The following is a 14,131-nucleotide window of genomic DNA, read 5'->3' as shown; positions in this document are numbered from 1 at the left end:
CCATTTCGTTAAAATATCTATATAATTATATCTATATATCTATATATTATACAGGGTGTCCCACAATTATTTTAACAGCCGAAAATGAGGGGTAGCTGAGGTCATTTGAAGTAACTTTTTCCTTTGCGAAAATGCAATCCGCGGCTTCGTTTGCAAGTTATTAACGAAAAACACTGGCCAATGAGACGAATTGGCGCGAACCATATGGTTATCGATCGGCCGAGCGGCACGTGCGTTTACCGCTGAATTTGACAGTTGAAGGAGGGTCTGTGTGCGGCGTCCGAATCAATGAACAAGTCACGGAGCATGAACTTTTGATATCTTTTTTTACCACGTGACAGTGATAATTTCAAGAAAAACGCTATTCATCCTTATTTCAGAATGTCTGAAGAATGTTTACTAAATTTTCGGTCCCGAAATAATGTGTAGTTTAACCGTGACAACCGTTTTAATTTTCTCACGTGTACCGTATGAAATTTGTATGCGATATGTACAGTGAAGATTAACAATAAGCAACCCAGTCGAAGTACATAAATGATATTTGAATTTAAATAATTCCGTGTCCGAACAGAATTCAACGAACGATGCGCAAAGCTAATTTAATAAATAATAATCGCGTTAAAGGACATAAGGGATATGTTTGTTAGAGAAATATGAAGAATATTATCAATAAGAAACTCACCCATTTAGTTGTAAAATCCACTTCATGCACGGAAATGTGTGCAGGAGGATAGTGCATGGACCTCGTACAATGTATGATGAACTGCACAGCTGATCTCTATCCGACAGCGACGAACAGAAGGATATCTCCGGGCAAGCAATTTCAACGTTTACTTTCACTGCATTATCACTAAACACTGATCACTTATCAATAATATTTATGGACCAACTTTCCTGGGTTAATATATATGGCCCTGAATGAATGTGAATATACACATGGGAAAATATGGAAATATTGAGTAATGTATATTGTGTCTCACATCACATATATTTTTGGTACTTCTTGAAAACATGTTGCACTTCACTTTCTTCAAGAATTATTCAACGCGTGCTAAAATTGCATATGATAGTAAATAAGACGGTTTTTTCATTATTTAATGTAGATATGGGTTATTCTATGGACTTCATAATAAAACAGTACTTAGTTATAACCACATTTAGCTTGTCTTGGAGAATTAATCACAATACACTTTTTTTCACAAAATATATTTTAGGCTAATTCAATCGCAACTAGATTCTCTTTATGAAGGCACATGACCTATTAGAACTTTAATAAATAAATAAAACAACGAAAGCAAATCAATTTTCTTATATTGTGATTAAAAATCAACGTGTTTCTTTATTACGTTTCTTAAGGTTTTGTCATTGTAACATTACCGTTATTGTATCAGGTTCATAAAAAAGGGAAAAAATAAAGTTAACACTTCTTCTAAAAAAATTTATTTTCATTGTGTATGAATTACACTGTAATCACAGGTGGTATCGGCTGTGTTATGTCTTTCGACGGTTTCACTTCTGAAGATGGTTGCGATGGGAAAATCTCATCCTTTGGTTCCACAATCGAAACAGAATCTGGAAGAGGTTTCTTGGGACCTGTTTTGCCTTGAGGATCATACGGAAGCATAATCTTTACTTTGATACCAAGTACACCTGCAAGAAAAAGAAACGCATTTAAATGTTAATGTCTTCATCGATTACTATTTGCTTGTGTGAGTCAACTCTTAAGTACCTTGTCTAAGAAGTACGTGGCGGGTTGCAGTATTCACATACTCATTTGTGGGTTCACCAGAGTGGATCATTAATCCATCAACAAACTTCATGGACTTTGCTCTCTGTCCACGTAGTTTGCCACTAACTACAACTTCGCAACCCTTTGCTCCAGATTCCATAATGAAACGAAGAACCCCATAGCAAGCTCTAAAAAAGATATATACATTATAATGATGATATACTGCTTAGGATACTTGAATGTAGCTAACGTTTAAATTTACCTTCGTACAGCAAGACCTCCGATTAGTTTGTATCTGAGATTCTGCCTGGGCAATAGCACGGAGACCGCGCGTCGCTACTTTCTCTGCAATACAATTCAATGTTTTGTGTTTCTTTAAAGTTAAACCTCTTTTTCACCACAAAGATCAACTCTCGAATCCTGCGTCCTTTTTCTCCAAGGACACTCTGTGTGTGGGTCGCCAATAAAATTATTTCTGTTCGATGAGGAGTAACTCGTACTTCCACTCCTGAATATCCATCTTCCGCGAGTTCGCGAGTTAAGAAATCGTTCAACTCGGCCTTAAAAACGCCGTCTCCGACAAACTAAAAAAAAGTGTTTCCTAACCTCTACATTTGGAAATCCTGATCAAGATAGTGTATTAATGTAAAGCTACTTTGATTACTAATATTTTTCTCCTAAAAATGCATAATGAATTTATTGTTAATGAAACTGCATGAAACATTGCGTTTTTGCGTAACATAATTTATTACAGCATTATTTTGACTTTAGTGCGGCGGCCCTGGCAAGTTTACCTGCATACATCCGCTTTCGGTCAGGTCTTTTGGATCTTGGATTCCTTTTGCAACGCTAGCGTCAACATGGACAATCGTTCTATCTCAAAGAAGAGGAAGGTTGGTGAATTTTAGCAGTTTACCGTCAAACTATTCGAAAAATATGATGTCCGCTGTATCGATGAAAACAAGAAAGTGAATATTTTACAGAAAAATAAGGAAATATCTCGTGTGAAAGTTGTGGAAGACATGGATGCTTTTAACTGTTTTCTTACATTCGATATTTACATTCATATGGTCTTCGTTAATAATAAGTTTCTTTCGTGTTCATTTAAATTATTTTCGTTTGTCGTTAACTGAAACAAGATGTGCTCATTATTTATCTGGTAAAGCTTTGTGTCTATTTAAAATACATGCGTGTCAACAAATGTATTTTGAAGTTAACCTATACGTTAATTGAACAGTAAACTCATACTTATAACCTATGAGTTGCATGTTTAAAATGAATTTAATTTATTTATGTAAAATGTGCAAGTGCAGCATGAAGAAATATTATTCATGCTCGGTGTGTATTATCCTTTTTTTTAGTTTGTCGGAGACGGCGTTTTTAAGGCCGAGTTGAACGAGTTTTTAACTCGTGAACTCGCGGAAGATGGATATTCAGGAGTGGAAGTACGAGTCACACCTCATAGAACAGAAATAATTTTGTTGGCGACCCACACACAGAGTGTCCTTGGAGAAAAAGGACGCAGGATTCGAGAGTTGACCTCTGTGGTGCAAAAGAGGTTTAACTTTAAAGAAACCCAAAACATCGAATTGTATGCTGAGAAAGTAGCGACGCGCGGTCTCTGTGCTATTGCCCAGGCAGAATCTCTGAGATACAAACTAATCGGAGGTCTTGCTGTACGAAGGTAAATTTAAACGTTAGCTACATTCAAGTATCCTAAGCAGTATATCATCATTATAATGTATATATCTTTTTTAGAGCTTGCTATGGGGTTCTTCGTTTCATTATGGAATCTGGAGCAAAGGGTTGCGAAGTTGTAGTTAGTGGCAAACTACGTGGACAGAGAGCAAAGTCCATGAAGTTTGTTGATGGATTAATGATCCACTCTGGTGAACCCACAAATGAGTATGTGAATACTGCAACCCGCCACGTACTTCTTAGACAAGGTACTTAAGAGTTGACTCACACAAGCAAATAGTAATCGATGAAGACATTAACATTTAAATGCGTTTCTTTTTCTTGCAGGTGTACTTGGTATCAAAGTAAAGATTATGCTTCCGTATGATCCTCAAGGCAAAACAGGTCCCAAGAATCAGGATTTCCAAATGTAGAGGTTAGGAAACACTTTTTTTTAGTTTGTCGGAGACGGCGTTTTTAAGGCCGAGTTGAACGAGTTTTTAACTCGTGAACTCGCGGAAGATGGATATTCAGGAGTGGAAGTACGAGTCACACCTCATAGAACAGAAATAATTTTGTTGGCGACCCACACACAGAGTGTCCTTGGAGAAAAAGGACGCAGGATTCGAGAGTTGACCTCTGTGGTGCAAAAGAGGTTTAACTTTAAAGAAACCCAAAACATCGAATTGTATGCTGAGAAAGTAGCGACGCGCGGTCTCTGTGCTATTGCCCAGGCAGAATCTCTGAGATACAAACTAATCGGAGGTCTTGCTGTACGAAGGTAAATTTAAACGTTAGCTACATTCAAGTATCCTAAGCAGTATATCATCATTATAATGTATATATCTTTTTTAGAGCTTGCTATGGGGTTCTTCGTTTCATTATGGAATCTGGAGCAAAGGGTTGCGAAGTTGTAGTTAGTGGCAAACTACGTGGACAGAGAGCAAAGTCCATGAAGTTTGTTGATGGATTAATGATCCACTCTGGTGAACCCACAAATGAGTATGTGAATACTGCAACCCGCCACGTACTTCTTAGACAAGGTACTTAAGAGTTGACTCACACAAGCAAATAGTAATCGATGAAGACATTAACATTTAAATGCGTTTCTTTTTCTTGCAGGTGTACTTGGTATCAAAGTAAAGATTATGCTTCCGTATGATCCTCAAGGCAAAACAGGTCCCAAGAAACCTCTTCCAGATTCTGTTTCGATTGTGGAACCAAAGGATGAGATTTTCCCATCGCAACCATCTTCAGAAGTGAAACCGTCGAAAGACATAACACAGCCGATACCACCTGTGATTACAGTGTAATTCATACACAATGAAAATAAATTTTTTTAGAAGAAGTGTTAACTTTATTTTTTCCCTTTTTTATGAACCTGATACAATAACGGTAATGTTACAATGACAAAACCTTAAGAAACGTAATAAAGAAACACGTTGATTTTTAATCACAATATAAGAAAATTGATTTGCTTTCGTTGTTTTATTTATTTATTAAAGTTCTAATAGGTCATGTGCCTTCATAAAGAGAATCTAGTTGCGATTGAATTAGCCTAAAATATATTTTGTGAAAAAAAGTGTATTGTGATTAATTCTCCAAGACAAGCTAAATGTGGTTATAACTAAGTACTGTTTTATTATGAAGTCCATAGAATAACCCATATCTACATTAAATAATGAAAAAACCGTCTTATTTACTATCATATGCAATTTTAGCACGCGTTGAATAATTCTTGAAGAAAGTGAAGTGCAACATGTTTTCAAGAAGTACCAAAAATATATGTGATGTGAGACACAATATACATTACTCAATATTTCCATATTTTCCCATGTGTATATTCACATTCATTCAGGGCCATATATATTAACCCAGGAAAGTTGGTCCATAAATATTATTGATAAGTGATCAGTGTTTAGTGATAATGCAGTGAAAGTAAACGTTGAAATTGCTTGCCCGGAGATATCCTTCTGTTCGTCGCTGTCGGATAGAGATCAGCTGTGCAGTTCATCATACATTGTACGAGGTCCATGCACTATCCTCCTGCACACATTTCCGTGCATGAAGTGGATTTTACAACTAAATGGGTGAGTTTCTTATTGATAATATTCTTCATATTTCTCTAACAAACATATCCCTTATGTCCTTTAACGCGATTATTATTTATTAAATTAGCTTTGCGCATCGTTCGTTGAATTCTGTTCGGACACGGAATTATTTAAATTCAAATATCATTTATGTACTTCGACTGGGTTGCTTATTGTTAATCTTCACTGTACATATCGCATACAAATTTCATACGGTACACGTGAGAAAATTAAAACGGTTGTCACGGTTAAACTACACATTATTTCGGGACCGAAAATTTAGTAAACATTCTTCAGACATTCTGAAATAAGGATGAATAGCGTTTTTCTTGAAATTATCACTGTCACGTGGTAAAAAAAGATATCAAAAGTTCATGCTCCGTGACTTGTTCATTGATTCGGACGCCGCACACAGACCCTCCTTCAACTGTCAAATTCAGCGGTAAACGCACGTGCCGCTCGGCCGATCGATAACCATATGGTTCGCGCCAATTCGTCTCATTGGCCAGTGTTTTTCGTTAATAACTTGCAAACGAAGCCGCGGATTGCATTTTCGCAAAGGAAAAAGTTACTTCAAATGACCTCAGCTACCCCTCATTTTCGGCTGTTAAAATAATTGTGGGACACCCTGTATATAATTTCTGAAAATAAATCGCAAATTCAAGTGAAACGTATACAAATGAAAAATGTACTCCGTTCGATGTTGTTCCATGATAATTTGTTGCAACTGTATCAATGATAATAAATTTTAAAGGGTTATTAAATTTTTCAATGATTTCTTAATTTACTATTTAACGATATCTTGTTATTTCTTCGACTGACTGTTTTCGATAAAATCGATGCAATTTTTTTTGTCGAGAATCTTTAAAGCTCAATAGATATTCTAATGATACGTAATTAAGATCAAAAACAAGGATCATCTGTTTCCGGACATTTTAAATCAGAGCGCCATTTTCGATAAGTGGCGCCGCTCGCGGCGAAATTTCGAACTATAATTAAGGGGTCCGTACAGCGCCAAATCGTGCAGTGGCAAAACGCCCAAACTGTTCGCGAAATACCGACTGAAACGTTGTACCATTTTTCCGCTAGATGGCGGTGGCAGTCAATTCTAAGGAAATTTACCGACTGCGATCACCCCGGTGATAACTGTTGGTAACTGTCGGTAATTTGGCCAACAGTTTGGGCGTTTTGCCGCTGCACAAAAGTGGCGCTATTCTGCTGTTTGCATACAGCAGAAAATTCGTGCCGGAATTTACATAGTTCCTTATGGGAGAAGCGGTACGAATCATTCGCTCGAGTTTTCAATATTGGAACATAAAACGGAAAATCGTTTGTAACTAATTAATTGCAATGCGAATACGGGGAAAATGAGTGGAATCACTTAGTTGGAGCCCTCTTTCGAGCAACTGGCTCTTCATCTTTCTGCTGAATGGCTTAATGGCAGAATAAATAATCAATATTTGTTCACACTTAATCCTTTGCACTCGAAACCGTTTTAATTCTGAATGCAAAATGATTCTCCGACTCATTTGCGTTTCATACGACTTACTGCATTTTGTGCATGCAAAATTGAATCTTGTGACTCATGCAATAGTCACACATTTAACAATTCTTTACGCCTCAGAGTCGCCACTCGAGCAGAGGTTAATAGTTAAGAACGAATGAACGATTATGTATAACAATTCGTATTATTTATTAACAATTAGCAATTAATAGTTATTTCCAAAAATAAACAATCACGTTGAATAGAAATATAGAATCATTTTTCAAGCTTTATAGCAATATACGATGTCTTAAAAAAAAGCCCTTATCGCCCTCTGTGTGCGTGCATTTGTTGCAACGTATTTGTTCGGTTAGTTCCGTTCGTAGAGAAAACGTATTAGGAAAATGTTGTTGGTATTACATCAAGGATCCGTGGCCAGCCATATGTCGGATGTACAATCACCTCCAGGGTATCTAAAATATAAATGATTAGAGTAGATTTCCGGAGATTTATTACGTCGTGTATATAAGTTAATAATAATTCGGAATAAAATCGGAATAGAATCGGAATAGAATCGGGATAAAATCGGAATAAAATCGGAATAAAATCGGAATAAAATCGGAATAGAATCGGAATAGAATCGGAATAAAATCGGAATAGAATCGGAATAGAATCGGAATAGAATCGGAATAGAATCGGAATAGAATCGGAATAAAATCGGAATAGAATCGGAATAAAATCGGAATAGAATCGGAATAAAATCGGAATAGAATCGGAATAAAATCGGAATAAAATCGGAATAGAATCGGAATAGAATCGGAATAGAATCGGAATAGAATCGGAATAGAATCGGAATAAAATCGGAATAAAATCGGAATAGAATCGGAACAAAATCGGAATAGAATCGGAATAGAATCGGAATAAAATCGGAATAAAATCGTAATAAAATCGCAATAGAATCGGAATAAAATCGGAATCGGACTCTCGAGCCAACAAGAGTAACAAGCATCGTCTTACCTCATTTCGTGTGCAAGCAGCACGTCATCCTTATCTTCGCCGAAGTCAACTAAAAATTGCTCGTCCAGTTTTAGGCCACCGTTCTCCACGTCCACGTCCAGCTTGACCATTACCGAGCCGTTCCTAAGACACCGAAGAAGCATCGTACAATCGTACGATACAATAGCGTACAGTAAAATGTCGAAAGAAGGTCGTACGATTTTAGAAAACAAAAAAAATATGTAACAATCGATTCTCATCGTACTTGACATGATCGGGATAAAACTGTTGGTCCCACGGCTTGAAGATGGAGGTGGACACGTAGAGGCGCGTCCCGTCGAGGCTCAGCTGAAGCATCTGCGGCGACCCGTAAAACCGGCGACCCTTTATGTAAACCGGGCTCGGTTGTTCCGTCATTTCTTCGTCGCGAATCACCCGGACCTTCGAGTCGTTCAAGATCGATCCGCCGAGGAAGATCTGACCGGTCAGCTTTGGATTCCTCGTGTCGGTGATGTCGTACTGTCTGACGTCCCCGTGGAGCCAATTCGAGAAGTAGAGATACTTGTCGTCGAGGCTGATCAAGATGTCGGTGATCGTGCCTGCGAGAAAAAAAATCGTGCCTCAAAAAAAAAACGAACGAACGAACACCGTTCTTAGAAAATACAGCGAATTCTCCCGGATTGTCCCTGTTGGAGGACGCCGGTTAATTCCGTGCCCCGGTCGAAGCTGTACATTTTTCATTGCAATATTTTCCTCTGGTTGTTAGGGAGAATTTACTGTAGCCAGTTCGCAGAAAATGTCAAGGTTACCTGCCATTTTAGAGTCGACCCAGCCTTCGACCTCCTTGTGAGGCACTTGAATCACTTTTTCGGTCCGCCATTCGCCGTCCGCTGTCTTGTAGAATCTGTGAACGTTCGAGCTGATCGCGCATCCGACGAATCCTTCGCTGGCTTTCGGATCGTGCAGGAACCTCACCTCGAGCGGAGCGATCCCGTCGAGGCCCAGATTGATCGTCTGCATCAACTTCCGCTCGCTCCACGAATAAAAGTTCATGCTTCTGCCGTACAGGTCTGCGAAACAGGCATCGGGCGAGCGGTGATAATGTAATGTAAAATGAAATGTAATGTAATGTAATGTAATGTATAATATAACGTAATGTAATGTACTGTAATGTAACGTAATGTAACGTACTGTAATGTAACGTAATGTAATGTACTGTAATGCAATGCAATGCAATGCAATGCAATGCAATGTAATGTAATGTAATGTAATGTAATGTAATGTAATGTAATGTAATGTAATGTAATGTATAATGTAACGTAATGTAATGTACTGTAATGTAACGTAATGTAACGTACTGTAATGTAACGTAATGTAACGTAATGTAATGAACTGTAATGTAACGTAATATAATAATATGACAAACCTGGATCGGGGCCGTCCGTGGTCGCGTACCCTCGTTTGAATACTCTCGGCACGCCCCATTCGGTGGCGACCAGCACGTCGTGATAAGGCTGGTACCAAAAATCGTAACCGAAAGCTGCCTTCTTCCCGCCCTTCGTCCACGTGCCCTTCACTTCGAACGTCTCCGAATCGATGCAAAGGAATTCGCCCTGCGCGTCGTCGTTCGGCTTGCCCAGGGTGGAAATCATTATGTCTCCTGTCGGCGCGCAATGGCTGGTGTGTAACGTGGATACCCCGTGTTTGTGTACCTCGGCCGGCGACAATACCTTGTCGCAGAAACGAGAGGACACGATAGAATAGAACAGAGTAGAACAGAATAGAACAGAATAGAACAGAATAGAACAGAATAGAATAAAGTAGAATAAAATACAATAAAACAGAATATAACAGAAATAGAATAAAATAGAATAAAATACAATAAAACAGAATAGAACAGAATAGGACAGAATAGAATAAAGTAGAATAAAATACAATAAAACAGAATAGAATAGAATAGAATAAAATACAATAAAATACAATAAAATACAATAAAACAGAATAGAACAGAATAGGACAGAATAGAATAAAGTAGAATAAAATACAATAAAACAGAATATAACAGAATAGAATAAAATAGAATAAAATACAATAAAACAGAATAGAACAGAATAGGACAGAATAGAATAAAATAGAATAAAATACAATAAAACAGATTAGAACAGAATAGGACAGAATAGGACAGAATAGAATAAAGTAGAATAAAATACAATAAAACAGAATATAACAGAAATAGAATAAAATAGAATAAAATACAATAAAACAGATTAGAACAGAATAGGACAGAATAGGACAGAATAGAATAAAGTAGAATAAAATACAATAAAACAGAATATAACAGAAATAGAATAAAATAGAATAAAATACAATAAAACAGAATAGAACAGAATAGGACAGAATAGAATAAAGTAGAATAAAATACAATAAAACAGAATAGAATAGAATAGAATAAAATACAATAAAATACAATAAAACAGAATAGAACAGAATAGGACAGAATAGAATAAAGTAGAATAAAATACAATAAAACAGAATATAACAGAATAGAATAAAATACAATAAAATACAATAGAACAGAATAGAACAGAATAGGACAGAATAGAATAAAGTAGAATAAAATACAATAAAACAGAATAGAATAGAATAGAATAAAATACAATAAAATACAATAAAATACAATAAAACAGAATAGAACAGAATAGGACAGAATAGAATAAAGTAGAATAAAATACAATAAAACAGAATATAACAGAATAGAATAAAATAGAATAAAATACAATAAAACAGAATAGAACAGAATAGGACAGAATAGAATAAAATAGAATAAAATACAATAAAACAGATTAGAACAGAATAGGACAGAATAGGACAGAATAGAATAAAGTAGAATAAAATACAATAAAACAGAATATAACAGAAATAGAATAAAATAGAATAAAATACAATAAAACAGATTAGAACAGAATAGGACAGAATAGGACAGAATAGAATAAAGTAGAATAAAATACAATAAAACAGAATATAACAGAAATAGAATAAAATAGAATAAAATACAATAAAACAGAATAGAACAGAATAGGACAGAATAGAATAAAGTAGAATAAAATACAATAAAACAGAATAGAATAGAATAGAATAAAATACAATAAAATACAATAAAACAGAATAGAACAGAATAGGACAGAATAGAATAAAGTAGAATAAAATACAATAAAACAGAATATAACAGAATAGAATAAAATACAATAAAATACAATAGAACAGAATATAACCGGATGAAATAAAACAGAACAGAATAGGATAGAATAAAGCAGTATAAAATAGAGTAAAACAAAATAAAACAGAATCAAACAGAATGGAATATAACAGATTAAAATAGAGTAGACTAGAATAGAAGAGAACAAAAAAGAATAGAAAACGATCGCAACGTATCAAACCTTCTTGATCGACGGTGCCCGCTCGTTGCTGGTATCGATGAAATAGACCCGGTCGGACATCAGAGTCGGGAGCACAAGAACGTCTCGTTTTCGCGGCTGATCGTGGCAACTGCTGCAAATGTTCCATCCAGAGTGGTGCAACTCGTCGCCGACGTGAAGCATCCGCAATTTATGAACGATCTGGCCGTGTTTATCAAAGAGAAATTAATGCTCGATCGATCGTATTTCGCTTGACAATTTAGTTCGACTTAGTTTATATATATATATATATGTACCTTGCAATAGGTTGGGCTCTCTGGATCCAGATCAACGGTGGAAAGAACGTCCGGTTTCTTCGGGTCCGTGTGCACGCACACGACGTACATAAGCTTTTCGCGGGGGCCCTCGGTCATCGCTGCTTTCGGCGAGACGTAGCCTGGACCGGCGCAACTCGAACATCCCGACTTCGATACTGTTGGTCGGTAATTTTATTATATCTATATCTATATATATATCTATATCTATATCTATATCTATATCTATATCTATATCTATATCTATATCTATATCTATATCTATATCTATATCTATATCTATATCTATATCTATATCTATATCTATATCTATATCTATATCTATATCTATATCTATATCTATATCTATATCTATATCTATATCTATATCTATATCTATATCTATATCTATATCTATATCTATATCTATATCTATATCTATATCTATATCTATATCTATATCTATATCTATATCTATATCTATATCTTTATATATACAGAGTGTGTTCCATAATTATGCTAATACCCGGAAAGGATACCTGAGATCATTTGAAGTAACTTTTTCCTTAGCGAAAATGCAATCCGCGGCTTCGTTTAAGAGTTATTAACGAAAAACACTGACCAATGAAAGGCGAGATATGCTGGCGCAAGGCGGCCGAGCCAATGAGCGGTCGAAATCCAGTCCCGCTGATCGGCTCGGCCGCCTAGCACTAGGCGGTCGCATCCCCTCTTCCCAAATTGTTCACTTTTGCGCGCGATCTCAGCGCGAATTAGGGAGACATTAGTGTACAAGGCTCGAATAATCGTATCTCCTCTTCCCAGATTGTTCACTTTTGTTTATAAGATGAAGAAAAATTAGGGAGAATTTACTGTATTTACTATTATCGAAAATATTGATAAGATTTTGATAGCGAGTGTACAACGAGGATTTTTATGAAATCAAAGGGCTTCCTTTCAAATGTATAACAAAATTGATAAAAGTAAATTTGTACTGTTATTATTATTATTATTATTTGTCTCCCATGTAATACATTAATAATTCGGACGCGATGCTATTTTCTTATCTTCTGTTTTGTACAAGGTGCGTGATTCAGATATCGTGTCACTTGTTATGCAAAACGATTCGTCGTTTCTCGCCGATTGGATATACACAGATTGTTTGCTTCCAAAAATAACATTTGCTAATATCGACGCATTTTTAATCGAATGTTTTCGCATTTTTATGTCTCCTTAACACTTGGACATTCTGGGGACAATAAATATTTCATACGTGATTTATGGAGAAATTGGAATCTTAATATTTCGTTGCAAATCCGTTTCGTTTAGTAACACCGTTGAACCGAGAACAATAAATATTCTGCACGTGAGTTATGAAAAATTTAGATACCAATATTTCGTTGCAAATCCATTTCGTTCAATAACACCGTTCAGGCTTATTATATGATATATAATATAATATTATAATAATGTAGTATAATATTATAAGAGCGGAGCTCTGTTTATTCAGAATATTATATTATTATAATATTATTTATTTTATATATTATAATATATTATAATAATATAATATTCTGAACAAACAGAGCTCTGCTCTTATAATATTATATTATATATATTATAATATATTATAATAATATAATATTCTGAACACAAACAGAGCTCTCCGCTCTTATAATATTATAATATATTATTATAATATTATATTATATATTATTGAATATTATATTATTATAATATATTGTAATATAATATATATATATATATATAATATTATAATATAATAATATAATATTCTGAACACAAACAGAGCTCCGCTCTCCCTTCGGTTTCGTTTTTCAATTCACTTGTCGAACTTGCTGGCTTTCTTCTCCGGTTTATAACACAGCGAAGGATAAATAGCAACTGTATTTACCTTTGCTTTCCGCTGTCCGCGTACTCGCTTTCTTGCTACGGCAGAAATCCATGCTCCTCGAACCGAGACCGTCGACGCACCACAGGCGGAATGAAAGTCACGATGGAATGTTTCGAGAACGGAATCGGGAGGAAAAAAGAATCGAGTGAAAAGACGATGGTAAAGTGAGAGCAGAGAACTGGCGATCGCGACCAACCTCGCGGATCCACGTACGCCGTATGCCCGAGCACATGAACTTACGATGCATACAAGCGATTAACAGCTTCCGACAGCCGACGACGACGTGGAATCGTTTACATATGATAACAATTGTACAGTCACGTACAGATACAGCGACGTTCCAAAAGTGCCGCTCGAAGCGCGCATATCGCTGGTCATCGTTGTGTAACGAGACTCGTTCATTGATGAAAGCAACGTGTGCCGCTGTCAAATAAAGGCGCGGTTGTCCACGCGTGACACACCTGCGCGCAGGTAAAACTGTGTGTGCCTGCCTGTTGCATAACCTACAACAAGCGACGCGCGCGTCTTCTATCCA

General features: G+C 36.1%; 3 protein-coding genes, 1 long non-coding RNA gene and 1 pseudogene across 6 annotated transcripts; 2 read left to right on the top strand and 3 right to left on the bottom strand.

Annotated features, from left to right (window-relative positions):
• Window positions 1–1,424: 1,424 nt before the first annotated feature.
• Window positions 1,425–2,529, bottom strand: LOC143258924 (small ribosomal subunit protein uS3A-like; annotated as a pseudogene). Its single transcript, XR_013032854.1, has 4 exons — window positions 2,524–2,529; window positions 1,992–2,313; window positions 1,730–1,917; window positions 1,425–1,650 (listed from the first exon to the last, which is right to left on the bottom strand). The product of XR_013032854.1 is annotated as a small ribosomal subunit protein uS3A-like (transcript).
• On the top strand, window positions 2,501–3,962 carry LOC143259168 (small ribosomal subunit protein uS3-like). The gene is made up of 4 exons (XM_076520267.1): window positions 2,501–2,622; window positions 3,091–3,413; window positions 3,488–3,675; window positions 3,755–3,962. The coding sequence occupies exons 1-4, from the start codon at window positions 2,590–2,592 to the stop codon at window positions 3,838–3,840; spliced, it is 630 nt and encodes a 209-aa protein (XP_076376382.1). The 5' UTR covers window positions 2,501–2,589; the 3' UTR covers window positions 3,841–3,962.
• Window positions 3,865–4,754, top strand: LOC117228196 (ribosomal protein S3; the record flags this gene model as incomplete). Its single annotated transcript, XM_033483911.2, has 3 exons — window positions 3,865–4,187; window positions 4,262–4,449; window positions 4,529–4,754. Coding segments are annotated over 3 exons (702 nt in total), but the record flags the coding sequence as incomplete, so codon positions are not given.
• A 2,411-nt stretch (window positions 4,755–7,165) lies between these two features.
• Window positions 7,166–13,921, bottom strand: LOC117224967 (methanethiol oxidase). The gene is made up of 8 exons (XM_033478212.2): window positions 13,597–13,921; window positions 11,688–11,863; window positions 11,413–11,592; window positions 9,402–9,705; window positions 8,785–9,045; window positions 8,241–8,574; window positions 7,997–8,119; window positions 7,166–7,452 (listed from the first exon to the last, which is right to left on the bottom strand). The coding sequence occupies exons 1-8, from the start codon at window positions 13,646–13,648 to the stop codon at window positions 7,401–7,403; spliced, it is 1,482 nt and encodes a 493-aa protein (XP_033334103.2). The 5' UTR covers window positions 13,649–13,921; the 3' UTR covers window positions 7,166–7,400.
• Window positions 12,660–13,587, bottom strand: LOC117224968 (uncharacterized). 2 transcript variants are annotated; one of them, XR_004491380.2, is made up of 2 exons: window positions 13,490–13,587; window positions 12,660–13,179 (listed from the first exon to the last, which is right to left on the bottom strand). It is a non-coding gene; the product is annotated as an uncharacterized LOC117224968 (long non-coding RNA). The 2 variants fall into 2 exon arrangements; XR_004491379.2 differs by having other exon boundaries at window positions 12,660–13,116.
• Window positions 13,922–14,131: the final 210 nt, after the last annotated feature.

This window comes from Megalopta genalis, chromosome 3, assembly GCF_051020955.1.
Source record: "Megalopta genalis isolate 19385.01 chromosome 3, iyMegGena1_principal, whole genome shotgun sequence".
NCBI classification, from domain to species: Eukaryota; Metazoa; Arthropoda; class Insecta; order Hymenoptera; family Halictidae; genus Megalopta; species Megalopta genalis.
The sequence above is the reverse complement of the archived record's forward strand: the minus strand, read 5'-3'. Positions and strand labels throughout refer to the sequence as shown.

Excerpts from the sequence above, each read along its gene's own strand:
- LOC117224967 (XM_033478212.2), bottom strand. The coding sequence starts at position 13,648 with ATGGATTTCTGCCGTAGCAAGAAAGCGAGTACGCGGACAGCGGAAAGC. Across the intron at positions 9,706-11,412 it reads GGGCACCGTCGATCAAGAAG|GTATTGTCGCCGGCCGAGGT; the intron begins GTTTGATACGTT and ends TTCTGCGACAAG. Across the intron at positions 9,046-9,401 it reads CACGGACGGCCCCGATCCAG|ACCTGTACGGCAGAAGCATG; the intron begins GTTTGTCATATT and ends CCTGTTTCGCAG.
- LOC143259168 (XM_076520267.1), top strand. The coding sequence starts at position 2,590 with ATGGACAATCGTTCTATCTCAAAGAAGAGGAAG. Across the intron at positions 2,623-3,090 it reads CTATCTCAAAGAAGAGGAAG|TTTGTCGGAGACGGCGTTTT; the intron begins GTTGGTGAATTT and ends CCTTTTTTTTAG. Across the intron at positions 3,676-3,754 it reads CCACGTACTTCTTAGACAAG|GTGTACTTGGTATCAAAGTA; the intron begins GTACTTAAGAGT and ends TTTTTCTTGCAG.